A 24182-nucleotide genomic window follows, 5' to 3' on the forward strand; every position below is an offset into this window, starting at 1 on the left:
TGACTCTATCACAAAGTTGGAACTTGGGGGTTGCATCAAGGGAGGACTTCTATTTCATAAATTTAGTTATCCTAAAATCAGGTCAGAAATCAAATTGTCTAATATCCTTGCAATTCTTTCTTTCTCCCCACCTCCATTAGTTTGCTGGAATCTTAAAGGGAATAACAGCCGTGTTTCCCTCATCCATTTCCACACGCAAAGGAAAAACGAGCCTCTCTGGTCTATTCATAGATGTCGATCATCTTCAATCCAAATTATATTATTCACATAGGACCCTCAGGAACCAGGTCTTATACAATATGAATTCCTCACCGTAGCTAAGAAGATGTGAATAACAAGACCGCTAGTTAGTATAAAGAAGGGACTGTTGATTCAATAGCAGCAGAAAGACTCATCCACTAACTAGAGTAGCCTTAGCACAGTTATATTCCTGCTTTGGGCTTCAATTTCCTCACCTCTAGATCAAGGTCGGATGCCTTCTCAATGACTGCCAGCTCTCTTAGTAGTAGAGTTCTCCCTCCCGCCTTCCCTCTCTTCCTTCCTTTCCTCCCTTTATCCTTTCCTTCTCCTCTTCCTCCTTTCCAGTCCCTCTTCCTCCTCCTCCTCTTTGTTTCCTGGTGTATTTTCAGAGTTGTTTTTCTCCTGCTAAATGATTTTCTTTCTGACCTTCTTGGCATTCTATATCCATTTTGTTATTTCACCATTTTCATGGTTTTAACTCTTTGCCCTACAGAGGTGATTCTACTCATTAACTTTCTTTTTCTCTCCAACCCATCATTTAGAACTACCTTTTAGAATTACCTCCAATTCAAAGTTTTAAATGAGAATTTATCTCCTGCTTTAAGGAACAGATAAACCAAAACAATACACTTATTCTGCCTTCTAACTTCTACACATTGGTGATTGGATCTTTTTTCACCCTGATTAACAGATTCAAAACTGCTAACAGCTTTAATTCTCCTTCTTTTTTTGCCTCTTACAGTGATGGAGCATCCATCTCTGCTTCATCCTCTGAACCGGATTGCTTAGTAAGCACTCACAATACCTCCACATTCATTGCTTTTCAATTGGTAATATTCTAAACATGTTTCTCTTCAATAATAATAGTAATTATTATTATTATAACATTTTAAAAGATCATTGCAAAAGAAGTGGAGGCTCTGCTTATGGAAATCAAATGAAAATGAACAATCTAAGTTGTTCTTTAAAAATCTTTTCTGGGTGCCTGGGTGGTTCAGTCGGTTAAGTGTCTGCCTTCGGCTCAGGTCATGATCCCTGGGTCCTGGCTCAGGTCATGATCCCTGGGTCCTGGGATTGAGCCCCGTGTAGCGTCGGGCTCCTTGCTCAGCAGGGGGGTCTGCTTGTTGCTATCCCTCTGCTCGTCCCCCAGCTCATTCTCTCTCTCTCTAGCTCAACTCTCTCTAAATAAAATCTTAAAAATAAATAAAAAACTTTGCGAGATTATTAACCACAAGTTTTGATGATTTGATGATTTGAGTAAGACTGAGTGAACAGAGAGGGAGGCTCTAGGAAAAATTTGTGCTTTTGCATTAGGGCTAAGATTGCAGTGAGAATGGGAGGGTCGGCCGGTGACAAGGAGTTGCTGAAACAAGTACTCGCTCCCAGTGGGAGAAATGACGTGGCTTAGGAGCGACTAAGAGAGGCATTTCAAGGTGAGATGGGAACTTGAAGATCCATGGGGAAGCCAGAGGAGGAGCTTAAAAGCAAGAGTAGGTCAGCACTAAGCAGGAAAACTTTTTTTTTTTCTGAGACACTTCAGACTGACTGCAGGGGAGAATGGTAGAGAGCAGGGAGGAGAGAATCAGGAGGAGATGGCTGTGTAAGCCGAAGATGAAAAATAGTCAAAGTAAGTGTGAAGGACTTTTCAATAGCAAGAAGGTATTGAAATGGGCCACCCAAATCGGCTCAGCCCCAGGGGAGCTAAGGTGACAGGCTAAGGCTAACAGATCCCTTTCCATTCCCTTTCCATAAGGTATGAAGTCGAGCTCCCAGGATAGCAAGTCAACAAATCGAAGGGCTTTGAAATTTATTTATATTTGTTGGAATTTGCTCTATATGCCTGTACCTTTGGATACCATCAAAGAGATGACTTGTAAGTCTATGGCTTGTACATTTTCTTTTCTATTTGTAAAAAAACAAAACAAAATTGGACTTACTCTGGTGATCAGTTTTTACAAATATTGAATCATTATGTTGTATACCTGAAACTAATATGTATAATGTTATGTGAATTATAATGTTATGTGAATTATATATCAAAAATTAAAAAAAAAAACTAAAAAAATAAATAGAATCATAAAATAAGCCCAAAAAACCCCCCCAAAACATTACAAATATAATGGGAATAAAGATCTTGTGAGGCTGGTATTTTCAGCTTTCCATCTACCTGTCTAGGAAATATGTTCAAGAGCAGATATGGTCTTAGGTCCAGCATGGGAGGGGCAGGATGAAATAAGATGTCCCTTAACTTAGGGTTTGATTTTTCTCAATTTTCAAGGACGAGAAAACCGAGATTCCTAGAAGTTTCAAGACTTGTCTAGAGCTCTGTGGCTAGTCACATTGGATCATGATAGCAGTCTGTTTCTCTCTTACTGTGCTACTTTATTTAAAATATTATTCAGTATCACTAAACAATTTTAGTCAATATTTCTACTACCAACTTACATCGTCTTCCCTTGGTTTTTGTTACTAGGAGTTGTTGACAATGAAGATACTTTTTTCCATTTAAAGATATTTTAGCTCTTTGCACTAATAATTACTTACACTCCACTATCACTGTTTTTCAGCTTTGTGGAAATTTGCTTTGGGCCTTTTAACACCTTGGCCTTATACTTCTTTAACTTCTTACTTTCAGGCATTTGCTATAAGCCCTACTGATTTTTTTTTTAATAGACTTTAATTTTTAGAGCAGCTTCAGGTTCAAATTGAAACTGAGCAGAAGGCAAGATTCCCCATATATCCCCTGTCCTCACTCATGCTTAGCCTGCCCTGTTCTCGACATCCCCTATCAGAGTCAGACATTTGTTGGGATTGATGAACCTCAGCTGCCACATCATTATCTGCCAGAGTCTATAGCTTACATCAGGATTCACTCTTGGTGTTGTATATTCCAGGGGTTTGGACAAATTTATAATAACATGTATCTGCCATTATAGTATCATACACAGTAGTTCTACCGCCCCAAGCATCCTCTGTACTCTGCCCCCTTACCCTTATATTCCCTCTGATCTCTGACAATCACTGCCTCCATAGTTTTTCCTTTTCTAGAATGTCATATAGTTGGAATCATACAGTTTGCAGCCTTTTCAAATTGGCTTCTTTTACTTAGTAAAAGGCAATTAAGTTTCCTCCACGTCTTTGCATGGCCTAATAGCTCATTTCTTTCTATTTTTTAAAGATGCATTTATTTATTTATTTGAGAAAGAGGGGGGAGTGGCAGGGGGAGAGGAAAAGAGAATCTCAAGCAGACTCCCTGCTGAGCGTGGAACCCGATGTGGGGCTTGATCCCACAACCCTGATGAGATCATGACCTGAGCCGAAACCGAGTCAGACGCTTAATTGACTGAGCCACCCAGGCGCCCCTCATTTCTTTTTAGTGCTGAATAATATTCTTTTTAGTGCTGTATAATAATAAATAATAATAATTTAGTGCTGAATAAAAAAGGTACCACAGTTTTGTCCATTCACGTACTGAAGGACCTCTTGGTTGCTTCCACGTTTTGGCAATCCTGAATGAAACTGCTGTGAACAACCATGCGCAGGTTTTTGTGTGGACATAAGTTTTCAATTCCTTTGGATAATTTTATTTTTGTGAGAAGCCACCAAACTGTCTTCCAAACTGTCTGTACCATTCTTCGTTCCCACTGGCCATGAATGACAGACAGTTTTGTTGCTTGGCATCTCCCACACCCTTTGGTGGTGTCAGTGTTCTGGATGTGGCCTTGTTGATTGTACTTCTCTTGTGTCTGTGATTCATGAATCTTTCTCTTCATGGTCACTGTCACCACTAATGTTCAAAGTCATTTCCCCCGCTCAGGGCTACTGCAGGACTCTTAACAATTTACTTGTCTCTACCAGGTCTGCCTCCCCAGCCCAACTTGGACCATGCCTCCAGATTCATTGACTAAATATCAGCTCTAGTATTTTAACTTTTCCATTAGAAAGTCATCAGAGGCTTTTGTCTAATAATAAAACTGAGGTTGGCATTGAAAATGCTCCAACATTTATCTCTAGCCCAGCCTTCAGACATAATTTCCTTTTACTATTACCCTCTATAATCCTGTCTTTCAAGGCAAACTACCATTTTATCTTTTTTACCTCTTTTTTGTGTTAGCCTCATATTTTCTTGCATCTCCCTCCTTGAGGATTTTTCCTCTGCCTTTCATCGTTATTTTTTGTTATAACAACATGATACATCTAATCAGTCTCCATGCTACTGTCTTGCTCTCCAGCATGCCTCTTAGACCTGCTTCTTTCTTCCTCTGCCATGACTTTGGGCTCCAGTTCTGCTCCACTGTTCTACTAAAGGACCCTTCTTTGGTCTCCTTCTCTCCACACTGCTGTCATGGTGATTTTTCTCTTGTGGGAATCTTAAGCTACCATTTTTCTGCTTGGAAGTTTTTCCTGCTCTCCATTTGCCGGAGCAAGTTCTTTGGCTTGGTTTTCAGGTCAAATCATGGCATTTTTACGTCTCACCTTTTGCTCTACCATTTTCTTTCATTATTCACTTTTTGTTCTATGTCAACATGTTAAGTAGCACATCTCTTTGCTTTTCTACTCTCTCCTAAATTTTTTCCCTGCTTTGTCCACCTGACAGACTCTTAGTTTATGCTTTACCTTGTTCTTTAGACACGACCTCCTGAAGCTTTTCCCTGAACACCCCAAGCAGACTGAAGCTGTCCATTTTCTGAGTGTTTCAGTGTTACTTCTAGCTATTTCTGTGGTTGCCGGGGTCTTGTTCTATTATAATTACCATTTTACATGTCTGACTTTTATCTTAATTGTGTGCAAGGGCCACACCTGATTCATGTTTCATCTCTAGCATCGAAAAGAATGGGGTGCAGTAAATATTTGTATATTTATAATTTGGCTGACTTGAAATCAATCTCAGCATATTCAGGCCCGACCCATACTCCAAGCTTCATGCCAGTGGAGTGGTCTTTCCCATGATGGTCTTTCCTGGCGTCACTCTTCACCCTCCAAGTGTCTGCAACACTGTGTTAGTCCCTCTCTTTTCACACATACACATCTTGCATTTTGATGTTTGAGAATTATTTTTTCTTTCTTCTGAAATTGTCAGCTCTTTTAGGAGAAAATTCAGTTTCCCATCTTTTATCTCTTCTAAACTTTAATACATGTTCTTTGCAAATATTAGAAGCAAAATAAATACGGGCTCAAGAAACAAATTAATGTATAATTCCTTTAATGCCCATTGCATGGAAAATCAAAGAAATTGATAACTTTAAGGGAACCTTGGAGTAATTTACTCTAACGTCTTCATCTTACATCTAAAGGAGTCAAATTCAAAGAAGTTCTGCTACTGTCTTCAAGATCTCAGTGATTAAGATGGAAAAAAATTTGGACAAGAACCAAAGTCTCCTGATTCCTAGGCAATGCTTTTATATATTTGCGATTATACTATTCTACCTCTTTAAGTGTATAAGGTATCATGTGAGTCTTTTTTATTGCTTTACGTGATAATATGTCCAATTCATTACTTAATTTTTCAATGATAATTATGTAAATTATACAAAGATGTTTGCTAGGTAAGTTTTTTAATGAATTTTTCATTTGGATAATTATTTAAAAAACAACTATACTAATAGTTTCAAAATACAGGAAGAAGATATAAAGCCATTACAAAATGAGATCTCTACATAAACAAAATCATTGTTATTTCTGGGAAAGGACCTTAAGAAGAAAACCACTCTTAGAACTCACTTAGAAACAGACTGCGTGGGCGCCTGGGTGGCTCAGTTGGTTGGGCGACTGCCTTCGGCTCAGGTCATGATCCTGGAGTCCTGGGATCGAGTCCCGCATCGGGCTCCCTGCTCAGCGGGGAGTCTGCTTCTCCCTCTCCCGCTCCCCCCTCTTGTGCTCTTTCTCTCACTCACTCTCTCTCAAATAAATAAATAAAATCTTTAAAAAAAAAAAAAAAAGAAACAGACTGCGTATTCAATAGCAAATTATTTCATTGAAATATCTGTACAATTATGTGATTGTCATCAGTTGAATATAAAACATAAATAATATCTACCTTGGTTAAGTAGTCTTATTTATATAAGCAAGCAAGTTTATTAATATAGTTATCTGACTCATTCTGCATATATATTTTCTTCATGTAGTTTATACATGTACTCAGGCAAAGTGTATCAATATATATGTATAGCATCAATTTATCATGGCTGCCATTTTATACAGATAATTTAATTCCCCCGCTCGAAAATTGACATTTTATGTCTTTTTTCTTTTAACATTTTATGTCTTAAAAGTTACTATTGAGGTGTAAGTAAGAACATGCCATTGTTTTGGACATTACATTACAAACATTACATTCTCAGGTAGGATGGAGGTTGGTTTCTAACTGTCTGTTAATATTTTCTCTTTGAAAGGTCAATAAGATTTGTGGCCGTCTAATCAGAACACCTACACAAAGCCCCCGTTGTTCTTTTGATGGAAGCAAAGAGAAGCATGGGATGAAGATCTCTCCCAGAAACGATGAAGAGACACTTGCCAACAGAAGAAAGTAAGACATTTGTTTTACAACCAGAAAGAGAAGAGAAAGTAAGCCATTAATTTTCAACAGGATAGAATGTATTCAATTAAGTAGACCGAAATACACTATTGAAGAAAAAAAGATCACCATTAATTACTTTTAAAATTCAGCGGTTGCTCCTATTCAATTAATTAGGAATATAAGTGCAACTTGTGAGACCAATAAAACTTTCTGTGATAAGGGACACTTGCTATAATACAATATGGCAGGCGATAGGCACATGTAGTCACTGTGCACTTAAAATATGGCTAGTCTACAGTGTTGTACAGCAGATCTCTAGGACTTACGCATCTTGCTTCACTGAAACTTTATGCCCATTAATTAATACCTCCCCACTTCCTTCTCCCTGTGACCAACAACACTGTATTGTACCCTTCACATTTTAAGAGGGTAGATCTTACCACAATAAAATAAAAAAATTAGTTTGAAATATGGCTAGTGTGACTGAGGATTGAATTTTTAATTTTAATTAATTTTAGTCTTAATTCTGTGTATAGCTACTGTATTGGACGATGAACACAGAGTATTCACATAAATGATGAAATCAGTATTACTATATGCTAAGCATCTGTTAGAAAATGGTTGGATAAGAAGAAGTTTCTATACCTTTTATCTGGAATGCTGAAAATGGCTATCTATTGATTCAAAATGATAAACATTGAGTAGCTTGCTTCTATAACTCACATTTCTACCACTATTCCCGTCATTGTTTCACATGTTAAATTAAAGCCTTCATTAATAATCTCTTCGCTTGATAATTGACAGTCAAACTGAAAAACTCTTAAAAATGAAGGAAACTATTATTTTATTTACTTCTACATTCTATTGATCAGTGTATGTCCTGGCAAATACTAGATTCTCAGTGGGTGTTTTTCTTTTTTTTTTTTTTTAAGATTTTATTTATTTGACAGAGAGAGCACAAGCAGAGGGAGAGACAGGGAGAAGCAGGTTCCCTGCTGATCAAGGAGCCCGATGTGGGACTCGATCCCGGGACCCTGGGATCATGACCTGGGTCGAAGGCAGCCGCTTAACCGACTGAGCCACCCAGGCGTCCCTCTCAGTGGGTGTTTTTGAATTGAATTGAAATTTAGAATTCTATATTCATTTGTTAATTCAAGTAGTTATTTCTAATAATACCTTATGGCAAACTCAGTATGTTACATAGCTTTACTCTCTATAATGTAGAATCTGTCTTTCCTTTTGGGACAGTGTTTCTAATTGCCTCATTCTCTTCTCAGATGGACTATAATTTGGAATAAAGATCTGGGCTATGCTGGCTATTTGCCACAGCTCAAAAGAATTAGCACTTTGTTTGCATGCAAAATAGCTGTTCTTTTTTCCTCCAAACTTCTATAGTGATCAGCAGTCTTTTCTTGTATTTGAGAAATTAATGTGTTAGGATAGCACATAGCATATAGTGGCTAGGTATAGTGTAGAGTGGTAATAAAATCTAGCTAAGGAAGATCTTAAGTTCTTAAAGGTCATGTCTGTTTCACCACCAGAGCAATTCAGTTGTTGGAAAGACAAAACAAAACCCAATACAAGTGAAATGTCTCAGGAATAATGAGAGGTTCGTATGAATAGCTAGTTTTATAAGTATCTGTCCAGCCACTGAATAAACGTCCTTGTCACCGATCTTGCAAACTCTACGTATTTCTCTGTCCCTAACTGGCCAGCTACCAGTTAGCCATTGCCCAAGAACAAGAGTAGGTCCATCATAGACCAATGTCACACCACACAAAGTGAACAACCAGAGGTATTACACGTGAGCCCGCTTACGCACTTTATTTCTACACATTTTTTATTGCCACGCCTAAATGGAACTTAATTGCTAGGGCAGTATACTTTGGCTTAATACTTACATGTTGTGCAGACCTATACATAAACATCTCCTGAATTCTATTTATCTTTCCATGTCCATAAACTAGGCCTGAATTTTATTTATCCTTCATCACTGATAATTCCCCATGAGGTCATACATTTCAAATGAAATAGCTGGGGAAATGTAGCAGAGTAGGTGCTGAGTGACTGTGAGCTACTTTCTGTGCATCTTAACTTGTGCTTTTTCTACCCACTTGAGCCTGATTTTCAATAGATCACTTCCACTTGATGATATATTGCTTCTATATAGGCCTGATCTCATAGCGTGGCAGATCAGATAGCACTTAGATCATGGGTATCTCAGGTTGCAGTGTCACTTGCTAGCTCATGGCCCAAGTGTGTAGTTTCTATCAGATCCCAGTTGCAAACCAACCAACCAACTAACCAAACAAACCAACAAAAGCAGTGTTTAGCAAAAGCGGGAATGCTTTTAGTCCCAAATCCTTGATGTCTATACTGTTGTTCTTCTAATGGGACTTTCCAGAATCTCTGTAGAGCATCTTCATTTGCCACTGGTACTTCAGGCGCCATTGAGTGGATGAGCTGGGTCATCTGGACTGAATATCAGAACAGTTTGCAAGACGCCAACCTACAGACTTTTCTTGCTCATGCAAAAGCTCCTTGGGGCTACTTTATAAAAGGGGTGTAGCAACACACTTAAGTGTGTATCATGTTTTCTCTAATGTGCAAAGGGACCCAAATAGTATTGTGCCTCTTCCTGAGTGCTAGGTTATCTTAAGGCAGAAATTGGCCTTTTACATTAGAATATCCCAATAAGATCCAGACTACTGGACATTTAGAAACCCTGCTGAATTCTCAAGCCCTTGAAATGTCAATATTTTTCCCCACCAGAGTCACGCATGTGTCTACTAAGGCAACTAGGATGATGTGATCAATATTTTATTATCAGCATGGTGTCCTATAGGATGTCCAAATGATCAAGGCTCCTGTCTGTCATGGAATGGGTGAATTGCCTTGAGGTCTAACAGTGAAGACATTCTTACCAGTTGTAAGTGAAATATTCCTAATTATCCTTACTAATTGGTAAAGGGATAAAAACATTTGCCAAATTGTTAGCTAGATAAGCAGGTGGCAGTACATGTTTTGATTTGCTCAAGCAGATAGCACATACATAGGAGGATATAATTGGAGTCACCCTCTGACTCAGGTTATGGTAATCCAAACATTCTCCAAGCCCACCTCCGTGTGCACAGACCAGCCAAGCAAATGGGATGAATATTGAATAGACAGATTGAGAAAAAGATATGTTTATAATACTATATCTGGTTACTTTTTTGAACTCCATTCTAATGGTTGGTCTGTTGATAGGATGGGATTTTCTATGGGTACAATCATGTGGTTCACTGGTAGAACCATTCTAGCAAGAAGCTTGCTGTACCTTGTAAAATTCTTATAGTCTATCTTAGGATGTATCCCAAGAAACTCTTGCTTATATTCACAAGGAGAATTCTTGAGTATCTGTGGTGGCTGAGAGCTAGAGGCAAGTTATGTGTCCATAATAAGAAAAATGGAAAAATAAAATATATTACTTTGGAACATAAAGAGTCAGAAGGAAAGAATATATTTTCATGCATCAAAAAATATCATGATTAAAGAGAAAAAAGTATTAAGCAGAATGAGAATAGTGCAATACCATTTTTATAAATTAAAAACAAATATATAAATATCAGTAGGTATTTTTCAAGAAAAGGATTTGGGAAAGTACTTATATTAAATATATAAGAATGGGTATTTGTAAAAAAATTCTATTTCAAGTAATAAGTTATGATAGTATGCCAGGGGTTGAGGAGGATGCTTAGCTCTCTGTATCTCAGAAGATATGTGTGTGTTTGTCTGTGTATATATATAAATTAACATACCTATATACACTGTTATTTTAAACTTTAGATGAAAAGCGTTTTTTAAAAATCCTATTTTCCTAATAAAAACATAGTTAAAACTCCTTTAGTCAAAATTTTCATGAGAGCTAATGATACTCAATTTTTAAATAACCTTTTTTTGCCATTTCATATGCATAATTTTTCATTATGATGTGTAGTAGATGTAGTGATTATCCAGATAGAGATAAAATGTAATTTGCTGAAAAGTTTTTGACTTGGGACTTCCTCATTAATTAGAACAAAATGAAAGTTTATTGTAAAATAAAAAATAGATAAGGAAAAAATGAATTTCCAGTCAGGCCATCCAAATCAATGACAAAATCATTGAACACTATTTTGTGCAATTCATAAAAAAGTAAAGTTAAAAAAATCAACATCTTCTGAGTTAGTTTTTATATTGTATTGTATTGTATCCATGGTAGGTTTTCTTGGGTTTTCTTTATTTACCTTGGGCAATTCCCATGAGAGTATCTATAACAGAAAGTATTATTTATAAATTTAAACCAATTTAAAACTATTAAAATAAAGCAATGGAACAACAACAAAAAAAAACCCACATCAATTTCTATAAATATAATTAATTGCTCTAGTAGGTGAAAAATAGAAATTGTAAAATGCATCAGTTGTTTCGCCGATGTAAATGGAGATAAACACAGTTCTATGTTTTTAACAATTTAAAATACATTTTTACATATAAATAACTCATAGTCTTTTAAAATTATATTGGAATAGTTTGCTTTATAGGGCGCCTGCGTGGCGCAGTCGATTAAGCCTCTGATTCTTGAGTTCAGCTCAGGTCATGATCTCAGGGTTGTGAGACTGAGCCCTGGGTTGGGCTCCGTGCTCAGTGGGGAGTCTACTTGGAATTTTTTCTCCCTCTCCCTCTGCCCCTCCCAGTCATGCTCTGTCTCTCTCTCCTTCTAAAAATAAATAAATAAATCATTAGGCTTAGTTTCTTTAGTGGTATATCTTATAAAAAAAATAGTTATTTAAAGTTTGTTTATTTACTTATTTATTTTAGAATCTCTATACCCAGTGTGGGGCGCAAACTCACAACACCAAGATCAAGAGTCGCATGCCTTTCTGACTGAGCCAGCCAGGTGCCCCAAAATTTATTGTTTAAATATACAAATTTGTTGTTTAAAATTATGTTAGATTTATGGTACCCTGACCTAAAAAATATTTTCTGGTTTTTATAACAGTTTAATTTATATAGTTTTCCATTATTCAAGCAATTCTTTTGAGGTTGTGTTAATATAACTATTGTTGACTTATAAATAATTTGACCAATTAGCTTTTTTTTTTAAGCTACCCAACACTATTTATTAAGTGATGATTACTTTTTCATTTTTCAATTGGGTTGTTTAGTCCATTTTTTTAAGGTTTATTTATTTTAGATAGAGAGAGAGTGAGAGTGCATACTTGAGCATATGAGCTGGAGGAGAGGCAGAGGGGGAGTGGGAGAGAGAGAGAGAATCTCAAGCGGACTCCCCACTGAGCATGGAGCCTGACAAGGGGCTCAATCCCATGACCCAAGAGATCATGACATGAGTTGAAATGAAGAGTCTGATGCTCAGCTGACTGAGCCACCCAGATGCCCCAATTTTTTATGGTGATATATAGTGTTCTTTTTTTTTTAAAGATTTTTTTTTTTTAAGTAATCTCTGCACCCAACATGGGGCTCGAACTTACAACCCCGAGATCAAGAGCCCCATGCTCCACCAACTGAGCCAGCCAGATGTCCCAGTGATATATACTATCCTGAAGTAGTTTAAAGCTACCATCTTGTTCTTTATTTTCTCTTTACCCCATGTTCTTTATTCTTTTTTTAAAGACTTATTTACTTAGAGAGAGAGAGAGAAAGAGAGAGCACTGCTCACAAGCATGGGAAGGGCCAGAGGGAGATGGAGAGAATCTCAAGCAGACTCCTCGCTGAGCAGGAAGCCCAACATGGGGCTCAATCTCACCACCCTGAGATCATGACCGGAGCTGAAATCAAGATTCAGACACTTAACCAACTGAGCCCCCAGGTGCCCCATGTCCTTTATTTTTTATTCCTCTTTTCTTGCCTTCTTTTGACTTTAACAGTTATTTAATTTTTTAAAAAATCTTCATGGCCCCCTCTTTTTAAAGGTTTTATTTATTTGAGAGAGAGAGAGAGTATAACGCGCACACGCGAGTGTGTTGGGGGGAGGGCCAGAGGGACAAGCCGATTCCCACTGAGCAGGACCCTGGGATCATGACCTGAGCTGAAGTTAGATGCTTAACCAACTGAGTCACCCAGGTGCCCCTTCATGGCTTTTTATATTTGCATTTCTTTATTATTTTAATGGTTACCATAGAGATCACAATGTGCCTTTTTAATTTTTACTATTTACTTTAAATTAGAACTTTAACCACTTCATTGAACAATATAAGAACCTTAAAAGTTTCACTCCATTACCCTTTTCCTATCTTCTGTTACCCTATTCCTAACCAATATCTTACTTCTAACAACATTTTAACAACTTCCAAGATATTGTTGTTATTGTTTTAAAATAGTCAATATTATAATATCTCCTATTTTATTCTTTCTCATGCTTTTTCTTTTAGTTCCACGTGTCCATCTAGAGTCATTTTGCTTTATTTAGCCTTAGGGTATTTTTCATTGCTTACTACCATTGATAAATCCTCTCAGCTTTTGTTTGAACACATCTTCATTTTTGGAGACTATTATTAGTAAGTCGAGATTTCTAGGTTGTTGCCAGATACCATTTTTAAAAATATAAACATCCGTAATTAAGTTCATGACATGACACTGTTAAGTCGTACGGGAGGTTTAATGGAAACATTTCGTAGGAGAGGTAACCACAATGGTGGAGGCTACTGGGGTCCTGCTCACATCCCTCTTTACCTGGCCGTTTCATCTGCCTCCTGGTGGCTCTCTCAAAGGTGCTGATAATGCACAGTTGCACTCTTCTCTGGGGAATTGCCCTCAACAAATTGGAGCCATCTATTTTCATTATCTGTTGCTACTTAACAAGTCATTCCGAAATGTAGTAACTTAAAGCAGCAACAACATTTATTATGCAATTTTCTGTGTGTTGGGAATTTGGGAGCTGCTTGGCTGTGGGGTTTTGGCTCAGGGTTTCTTTTTGACTATGGTCTCTTAGGGTGATTGCTGTCGAGGTCAGGTGAGGCTGCAATCCTCTGAAGACTCGAGCAGGACCAGGTATCATCTTCCAAGATGGCACACTCACAGGGCTGTTGGCAGGAGGCCTCATGTTCCCGTCCTAATGAGTTTTCTTATAACTCTGAAGCTGGCTTTCCTCAGGACAGATAATCAGAGAGAGAAAAGCAGAAGCTGCAGTGTATTTATGATGCAGCCTTGAAGTACCCACTGTCATTTCTGCAATATCCTACAGATTACATGGGTCAGTTCTGTTCCATGTGGAGGAGGACTACACGCCATCTCATCTACCTGAAAGAGTGCGTTAACCTCCCATCTGCTTCACCCCCTTGGCAGAGGCTCATAAGCGGTGCCCGATGGACACCAGGGGATCAAAGGCTTGCCCTTACTCAGTGTGATGCGTCCAGATGTGTGATGCAGTCCATGTGTGCAGTCTGGCTGCAGCTGAGACCACATCCCGATATACCTTCTTCCTGCCCACCCTATCCTACTTCCCTCACTACCTTTCTCTTCAGAGCACTACCTCGATGAACCAATCATCTGCATCCAAATTCCTGTCTCAGGAACTGCTTCTAGGGAGTCTGACCTAGAGATGTCTGCTAAAACAGATGCAGAATAAGTGTAAACTAAGGAAGAAGTATAGTATCTTATCCTAAATACAGTGATTTCTCTGTGAATTCCCAAGTTCGCAACCCCTTAGTCTGTTTCTTTCTCCCCCTTCCTCCTTTGTATTCATTTCAAAAGAGAACCCTTCTGTTTAATACCTTGTCTTTTCCTTGCTCTATTTCTAACATTTGAAGAAGGACATCCAAATCTGTCCTTGGATCTGGAAGTTGTGCTAAGTCCGAAGTATAGAGTATGTCAGTCTTTTTAGTGTGGAAGGAGGGAAGCGAAACCATAGTACTGGATTCTTTTGGATTGTACTTGTTCAATCTCCCCCCTGTTTTTTCTGTTTATGTAGAATGCCAATAATGAGCTACTTTGAGACTCTGAGTTATTGATACATCCCAGTTACAGAGGTCTCCAAAAGTTGAGAAAGTCAAGGAAGAGCTACTGTTCCTTTAAACATCCCGAAAAAAGCATCACTGTGTCGTCTTTGGGGGCAGAAACCAAATCAGCACAGCTGTAAAGGACATTGCACTTTCGTAGCTGTTTAAACCAGCCCAGGCAGAGTGATTTCCCTGTGGCAGTTTCTGCTCTCTGCTTGATTTCTTGAAGTTAGCTGGTAAGAATAAGCTATTAGCAAGCTTAAATCGGTGATAATTAGCAGTACATTATTATTTCAAAGTGGTGTGGCTGTGCCAATTAAGCGGGTAATTAGGAAAACCCCAGGACAATAAATTAAGACAGAGTCTCAACACCAGTGCCCCATCTGTTCTCCAGCAAGCATTCCAATTAGCCAAACCTCTCATTTAAGAATGCGCCAATTAAGGGGATTGGCTGCATGCATGGCTGTGCTTTGGGGTAATAGAGACGGTCCTAGATGCTTAGTAAAAATAAAGTATTTTTGACATAGGAGAGGGTTTTGATGTGAACGTGGGGGAAGGAGAATTTTTGGAAACACTGGGTTTTTAATGTTTGAGACAAAATATAATTTAAATGGTTTTATGAGTTTTTGTTTTTCAAAATTGTCTCTTAAGAACTTAATGGAACATTGTATCATCAGGCAGCTCCATGTTATTCTCATGTGTTTATTAAATCTTGATTTGAGTAGGAATTTTACAACTTGAACATTAACAATTTTATTTATTGAGAATGGGAACTAAAAGAGACACTTGAAATTGCTCAGTTGAAAGAGAGGAATGAGGGCATGTTCTGTTTCAGGATGTGTCTATCCATGAAAGCAAATTAATTTTTACCCTGTTCATTGCAAAAAAACATAGTGAAGTGACTAAAATAATTAAGCATAGGAAAAACTTTTAAACATAATCTGAATGAAGAACACTTAATATTACTTAGGATTATTGCCCAGATAGCTGGAATAGGTTCATATTACATAGGATCAGTTGGCTTAAGATACGTGAATTTATATCTACATAGGCAAACCTTATTTAGCACAATACTTTAATAATGAAACCAAAATTAGCTAATGTTTAAAATTCTTGATGTGTATGTTTGGGGGTATGTGTTTATATGGTTAAATCAGTATTGACATACCGGGCTTAATGATGAATTGTGTATATATAAACTCGGTGGATGAAAATATCCATCAGTCAGGAAAAAGTCAACTCAGAGAAAAATTTAATATCACTTATAGGACTGGAGAAGGCAATTTCCAATCTATTTCCTGAAAGGAAGTTAGTGCTTCTTTGAGGTGCCATTATTATTTATTACCTGTAAGTTTAATTTACTAAAATAAAAGTTATGTTCCCTTCAATGAGAACATTTCTGGTTAATTTAAAACAGTGCTTGGTGAGTGGTAGGAGCGAGGGCACTCAGGGCAGGGCAGGCCAAGGCAAGGCTTTGGGTAGGGGGCAAGAGGCCAGGCCAGAGCAGGGCTGAGGAAAAGGGAGCTCCCAGGCAGGCCAGCGTCAAGACCTACATGAATAATGAAAAGCAGGACCCTAGGGGGTCAAAAACCAGGCACACAGGAAGAAGGAATGCGAGAAGGCAGAACAAACATATGGCAAAAGTTTAGGCTAGTGGTGCTTAACCTTTGCGGGTCACGTAGCCCACTGAGAATCTGATAAAAACTTCCCAGAGAAAGAAAGTCCATAAACAAATACATGCAAAATTTTGTTGTATTGAAAAGCAATTTGCTCTGGCTAAAACCAGTATTAAAAAGAAAGCCTTTAAAAATGAGGTTTGCTCTTACTTTCTAGACGTTCATGGAAAAATTAGTGACCATTTCACGACATATCTGAAACTAAATCCAAGCAGTGAATGATTAAACTAACGTTGAGCAGTATTTGGACTGGAAGGTATGGACTAGAAGTTGAAACTGTCATTGGTCTTAGATGTGGCTATGGGTACATGTTTGGTATCTAACAGATACTCTTTTTTTTCTGATGGTAGCAATTATGGAAAATTACAGAAAGCAGATTTGTGTAGCTATCACTGGCTGCCATTATAACTCTTATAACTTGTTTGCTTAGATGAAGGTAGTTTTATATCAGGGAGTGTGAGATTGATTCTAGCCTCTTTAAAGTTACATTGATGGTCCATAAGGCTTTGGTCCTCACATTAATTTGCAACATCTGTAATATTGATGCTCTCAACTTCAAGACAGTGTGAGTAGAAATAAGTCTCCTCAAATTTCTCACTACAAAAAGAATAAAAAAAATACATATTTTTTTTTCAGCCATAGGAAGAATGACATTTAATTTCAACAGTTTTTCCCAAACTGATTCTCCAAAAACCTATTTCCCAGTAGCAGCTTTGCCAAATGAGCTAGAAGCTTTTCAGTAGTGTTTATGATTGTGACTGTAGGGTTATCCCATTTATATGGCTCAAAATTGCTCCCAAACAAAAAAATCAAATTGAGTGAAATTCTCCCTGCCTAATATACCTGAGAATATGTTCTTTCTTTTTTTCCTCCTTTCAAAAAGTGACTCTTCTATCCTTTTTTCATTTGGAAAGTCAGTAAGCATATGTAGAATTGAAAAAAAAACTTCAAATTCAGCTCCCGTTTTTTTTTTTTCCACTCAATTTTTGGAGAGGTAAGGAAGATTTAGTCATGTCGTACTGAAATTGGTGATTTTTGTGGGAGTGTATAAAAATGATTTCAGAATTTTTAGCAGAATCTATGGGGCCTAAATAAGCCCCATAATTGAGGCTTATTTCTCAATTAATTGTATGTAAAGCATCATGGATGCTCAGTCTATAGCAAGAGTACTAAGCACTTTCTTCCACTTGGTTTTACGTAGCAGAAAACATTTCCATCAGTTTAAATCTGTTAATGGCATTGGAAGTGTCAAAATGATGCATATAATAATATGGGAAAAACGGGGAACAGGATATTTATTTTTTTTATCCCATTGCATGTTTAAGGGAAATGACAGAGCTGCCAATTCCTCCACAATTGTCCTCAAAATAGGAGAAATGTGTTTCTGGGGTGGATTATATCATTTGATGGAGGCACTGTTTTTTCTTTGTTTTGTTTTGTTTTTCATCTTCACTCCCAGACACAAATGTATATCAACCATTTCCAGGGCACATCATGATCTCCAGAGTCGTACGTGGAAACTTTTACTTGGAAGTGCAACTGAATGAAAATTCAAAGGTAGTTTCAGGATGATTCTTTTTTATTTAGGCCCATATCATAGACTTTCAGATCAAGGTTTCTTCTCAAAAATATGCTTCATTCTGTTTGACGACTTTTTTTTTTTTTAAGATTTTATTTATTCATTTGAGACACAGATACAGAGAGAGAGAGAGAGCATGAGCAGGGAGAGAGGCAGAGGGAGAGGGAGAAGCAGGCTTCCCGCGGAGCAGGGAGCCCAATGCGGGGCTCGATCCCAGGACGCTGGGATCATGACCTGAGCTGAAGGCAGACGCTTAACCGACTGAGCCACCCAGGTGCCCCTGTTTGACGACTTTGAAGATCAGCAGGTCTAAGGTGCTCCTTTGGCTGTGTCGGTTTCACTCTCTTCAGCAAGAATCCTGTTAGACATGCACCCTGTGACTTTCAGGGTCCCACAAATTGAGTAAACTCAATGGATTTATAATCTTCATTGTATTTGGTTTGTCTGCATTTTCCAATGTAAGCTAAGCCTTATAATAAACAGATGTATGAATGATTGTGATGGAAGGAAGTATTATTATAATTCTCATCACATGGACAGTATTTTCGGTGTCATACTTGAGCAAAGGTAATTATACATTTACTCAGTGTTGGTCAGTAATATTCTGTGCCACCCAAACTAGCACCTGGGTTACATGTAACATTCAAGAGCCATGTCTTTCTAAAATGAGAATTACCAGAATAATAGGAATAAAATTGAAGACAAAAATAACTCATTTTCTCTGAACCCTTTTAATTATAGATTTTCTGACCCTAAAGCCCATATTTATACCAGAGTTCAGGAACACAAGTATCTGCACTGAGAGACATATAGTAACCGAGGATGCAAGCAAGAACAATTTATACCAGACATATATTGTCCATCAATCAGATAAGTTGGTGGGTAGCAGTGACCAGGAATAGAGGATTGAAATCACAAAATGAAAAAATAAATAAATAAATAAAAATAAACAGAAGAAGGAATGAGGAAGAAGCCCATTTATTGGCAGACTATTAAAGGGAAAGGTTTTTTATTAGTTTTCTGCTCAGGCTGAGAGAGGAAAATATTGTACAGAATATGTTCTCATATCCTCTAAGTCACAGAGTTTATAGTTAAAATGTTAGTAACCATGGAAAACATTTTACTGCAAAAAAGAGTAACATTCAAGATTTGACCTTAAATGCTGAATCTCGATATAGGTACTCAGTAATGATTCTTAGTATTAAGGAAGTATACTAGAATCATTAGATCTGCAAAAATCTTTTGATTTAATCTTCTTGTTGGTCTTGACCCAATCATGTCCTAGACTTTTATTTTTTTTCTGTTGAAAAGCAATAACATGCTTCCTGAAACCAGTAGAACTGAGCAAATAATTGCATATTTTTATTAAAATGAAAAAAGTCATGAGGTAGGAGAAATTATGTCTCACCTCTTTTGGGTGGCTGCTCAAATTTGTTTAAATATTGGACATGTGATCTTGTGTTTATTTTTATAAATGAGTTAAGATCTTTGCTTAAAGTCCTTTTTAATGGAGAACAGTGAGGGCTTTTTACGGTACATTTTTACAGTATGGGAAAACGAGATGAGAGTTTTGAAGACCTAGTTTTGACATCAGGTTTAAATCACTCTTTTTAAAGGAGGATGCTTTCAGAAAGGGTGCTTTTTACTGGGACATTTAATGGCAATGTGTTGAGTTTGGAGCATTACTGAAAAGTAAGGAATAGAGGTGTCTCCATTAATTGTATAGATGACTGTGAATGTCCCGCTCAGAACTAGTGTAAAATCACCACCACGGAGTGTTAAACATAGAGCCCATGTCAAAAAGAATCCTCTGCAGATAGTATCTGAGGATATTGGCATATCTCCAGGGCTCCTTTCCATTCCTTCTTCCCATTCCTTCCCTTGGTGCTCCCCAACCTGCTGCCCATCTTAACCCCTTCAACTTTGTTGAGAAAGCACAGTAAATCTTCTAAGGAAGGGAAATCATGTTGTGTGAACAAGGAGACTTCCTATGAGGAGAAAAAAACCTGGAATCATTTAGTCAGAAAAAAAAAATCCTTCTCTTTGAGAATGGTGTGGATCCTTCCGTCACAGCTTCCATAATGAATAGCGGGTTCAAGTGGGGTTCAGAGAGCACGCTTTATGAGTTTCTCTTTTAGGAAAAATAGTTTTTTTTTTCTTTTTAAGGAAATACAAGTGCAATGTGCTTGTAACACATTTACATTTGTGACAAATGGTGCCGCACATTGCATTGCTTTCTCTGTGTCATAGTCATCCTTTTCCACCCATCTTTCCATGTGTCACAAAGTCTATGGAAAGGGGCCAGCAAACTAAATTTCAGTTTTCCTGCTAGCTAATCTGACTGTATAAATTTAATTACTTTCAAGCATTTACAGCAAGAACTGCTACCGCTGTAGAACAGTAATCTAAATCTTTTTCTATTTTGATGATTATAAAAATATTTTGTCAAATAGAATGACTTAGTTGAGAATAAAATAAACTTATTAAATATAGATTCAGAAACACAAGAGAAAATAGTTCTTATCTGGAAACGTGTAATTATAGATTTCCTCTGCTGAGCAGGAGACTGACATTTTAAATGTCTGCTGTTTGACAACTGTGGTCGGACATCTCTACAGGGTTGAGTCTGCTCATTAGTGCCACATTAACCTTAACTTTGCCTCAGGCCATTAACTAGCAAACTGCACATTTGACCTTTGTTCGACAGATATTTTCAAACAGTATGGGAGGCGCTGCTTTTAATTTGGGTTCTGTATTATTTGTGGACTGACTTTAGGGGGTAAAAAAAAATCAATACGTGTCATTAAATAAAGGAACGTGTAGTCTGAAACATTCCACAGAGAAAAGTTCCATTTGAAAATAAGATTCTTCTCCAGTACTGTTCCAGATAATTAGTTTGGGTCAAAATTAGAAATCGTCTCTTTTACATTGAGTTCAATGGGAAAAAAAGGAGAGGAAGTGACTGTTTATGAATGTTTTAAAATTGAAACAAATTCCTGCTAGATAAAGATAGAAGATCTAGAGGCTTGCCTTTTGAATATAGCTCTATGTTCAGGAACATCTAATGAAATGAAATGCAAAATCAAATGTAAAATCAGGGCCATATGCTTAAGTGAAAACAGCTCCCTGGGAGATCAGCAAAGTTTGAAACATGTGGTTGCCACTCTTTAAGCCAGCCTTATTAATTAAAATGTAAATTAGTTTAGTGGAATATTTTGGTAGATTACGGTAGAGTTGCTATATTAAGATTATGGAATATTATACAGCTATATCAAAAAAGTAAGACCAAGATTTATTCATCTGAAATGGGTTAATGATACATTGTCAAGTGAGAAAAGCCAGTTGCGTGTACATGTATATAGCTTGGTCCCAGTTTTGTTAAAACAAACCGTTACTTTGTCTCTATCTCTGTCTGTTTTTGGTTACTTGTTAGCGTGCGCATAGAGCAGCTGAAGAAAGCATACCAGGCTGCTAACGTGGGTTACATTATGGACACACTATAGAGGCACGGATACTAACTTGTTCTTCATGTGCCTTTTTTATTCATTGCACTGTTTATGAAAAGCTATGTTAATTTTATCCTTAAAAATGACTAAAGTCAGTTATAATGGTCCAGACAATCAGAAGCATTGCTCGTTTTGATAGTAGTCACTGGGCATTCCTATGTCAACCAAACTATAAATGACACTTCAGGGTGAGTTGCATTGCCTTTCATATATTTTTTTTTTTACCACGTGATGCATCAGGAGCTCTTGCTGGCACTGCTGGCCTCAAGGTCATGGGAAGCAACGAAGCAATAACTATGCTGGTCCATGTTTCTCCCTTGCCTTTAGTAAGCTCAGGGCAAACAAGGCTGCAAGCTATGAATGATCAATTGTGCCACAGCCTTTTTTCCTCTTTATGGTGCTAGCACAGTGGACAAAGCTGCTCATTAGCCAGGGAGCAGAATTTGCCCCGCTCCCTGCGTCCTGCACCAGACCTTTCAGACTGGTAGAAATACACAGATAAATCCTGTTTAAACCTAGTGCCTTCTCAGTGCAGATTTTGGCAGGCAGAAGTGATCTATCTATGTTTTCTGGTCTAACAATCTACTGATTGTGTTAACAGGGTGATAATTTCAGGAAAATTTTTAAAACAGGTGGAAATATTCTTCTATATAAAGATTCATTCTGCTTTGATTTATCAGGTATTCAATATCAGCTGACTTGGCTAAGTGATGGCATGTTTACTAATGAATTATTTAGTTAATTAATTAGTGAAAGATGTTGAGGTCTGCTACGAATAAATTCCTGAGTAAATAACTTCCTCGCTTTTCACATGTTTTTACCTTCTCTGATTTTTGTTTTTCCTTAGTTTCAAAATAAGAGAACTAGACTAAATCACAGGTCCTCAACCCTGGCCACACATATGGATCTTATAGGAGGCTTCCAGAAGCACTTGGATGCCCAGGTCCCACTCCAGACCAATACATCTGAATGAGGGAAAATCTAGGAGTTACAGTTTAAATATTTCCTTGGCGATGACAATGTGCAGTTAGGACAGAGAGCCCCTGGAACAGATGGTCTCAGGCTCTTTCTGTTTTTGTAACACAGTCTATCTGTGAGGTATTAATTATGATAGCTGTCTTACAGAGCAGTGTGACTAAATATTATTATGTCCCCACATATTAATTTCAGCAGCACATATATATGCACTCTGACTTGAGCCTGTTTAGTCTCGCACAGCTTGAGGTCCTGCTCTTTCAAGTTCTTCATTTTCTAATGCAGCACACGAGGAAGGTCTGTTTCTCAACAGTCTAGGAATGGGTTCTCTAATTTCAAATTTCCCAAGTCAACTGGATCCTTCAAGGAATTTCAATTATTGTTATTATTTAAAAAATGCTTTTCTTTTAGAAACTTCTAATTCAGGCACGGTTAAAAACCGCGTCTGGACCAATTCCAGGGAGAATTTGTTGATGGCCTGTTGGGTACCAAACTGTGACCCAAACCCTGGGGATATAAAGAAGACATGGCTCTTGCCTATATTGAACGAGCCCTCTACCCAGGGAGACAGATGTGCAAACACAGGGATTACAATATCAGATAGCCAGGACTGCAAAACAGATGCCGAGTGCTGTGTAAGAAACAAGGATGAGCAAACAAAACTGCATGCTGGTCAGACAAGGATGTAGAGGGCAGATGAGCTTTAAGCTGGATCTTGAAGGACGGGCAGAAGTTTGGGAGAGTGATAGCGGAAAAGGCCGTCCAGTGTTAGAGGAAACTGTATGTGCTAAACTCAGAATCTTATCCTGTAAATATGGTAATATCTTCTGCTATGTGAGTAAAAGTGTGCAGTTTTGGCTGGGGTGTGTGAGTGGAGGGAAAGAGGACTGTCATGGGAGGCTAAGGGGTGGAGAGTGGAGAGATTATGTGCCATGGTAAGACATTTTATCTGAATTGTTAGGGTTTTAAAATGGTAAAGTGTTGGGCTGATTTCTGGTTACAACATGGGACATGCAGTGAACAGAAGACAGGAGGGCAAAACTCGACAGGGAGGTCATTTGTTAAACTGTTGCAGGCCCAAATGAGAAAGTATTAATTTGTGTATGGCCTTGACATAGATGCTTTGAATAAATATTCTGACAAAGAATGTTTTTCTGTTTTTTTTAATATTTTAAATATTTAAAAAATATTTTCTGTTACTGGCAAGACTAATATGTCTGAAGACTAAGGTGAACAATGGACATATGTAACATAGCCCCTCAAGGATGATTAGCTGGAAATTTTAGCATCTCCCTACATTTATTATGCTCCTAGTTTTAACTGGAAAGACTCTCATAACTGTAGAAAAATAATTGCATGGATATAGTCACCCTTCCAGCAAGTTAAATTTTGAATCATCCAAAGAATAGAATATTTTATTCATTGAGACTTTTCATGCAAAACATGAAAAGGAGGCATGATGGTGTGTGGTAGGCCAAGCATTGACCTGGGAACTGAAGTATGGATTCTTGTAATAGGACCAACATTAATTGGCTCTGTGGCAGTAGATACATCTTTTTTACCTCATTATAGCTAATGGTGCTTTATCCCCTTCATTTCCCAGTTCAGTTTTTTCTATATCCAATGTAGATCCCTTGGCCCTCCAATGCAACCACTTCTTGCAACAAACACTACTCTTAATTCCTGTGACCTAAAAACCTCCAAATACAG

The 24182-nt window shown here is 37.7% G+C and overlaps 1 protein-coding gene across 1 annotated transcript in view; it reads left to right on the plus strand.

Annotated features, from left to right (window-relative positions):
• The window catches only part of GPC5 (glypican 5), a 1215201-nt gene that overhangs the window by 223990 nt on the left and 967029 nt on the right, over positions 1-24182 (plus strand). Inside the window, exon 4 of the mRNA XM_081815097.1 lies at positions 6633-6766. Within this exon, the coding sequence (XP_081671223.1) occupies positions 6633-6766 (134 nt within the window). The remainder of the gene's footprint in view (positions 1-6632; positions 6767-24182) is intronic.

The sequence above is a fragment of the Leptonychotes weddellii genome, chromosome 3 (assembly GCF_054177405.1).
Source record: "Leptonychotes weddellii isolate Sample4059 chromosome 3, ASM5417740v2, whole genome shotgun sequence".
In the NCBI taxonomy this organism is placed as follows: Eukaryota; Metazoa; Chordata; class Mammalia; order Carnivora; family Phocidae; genus Leptonychotes; species Leptonychotes weddellii.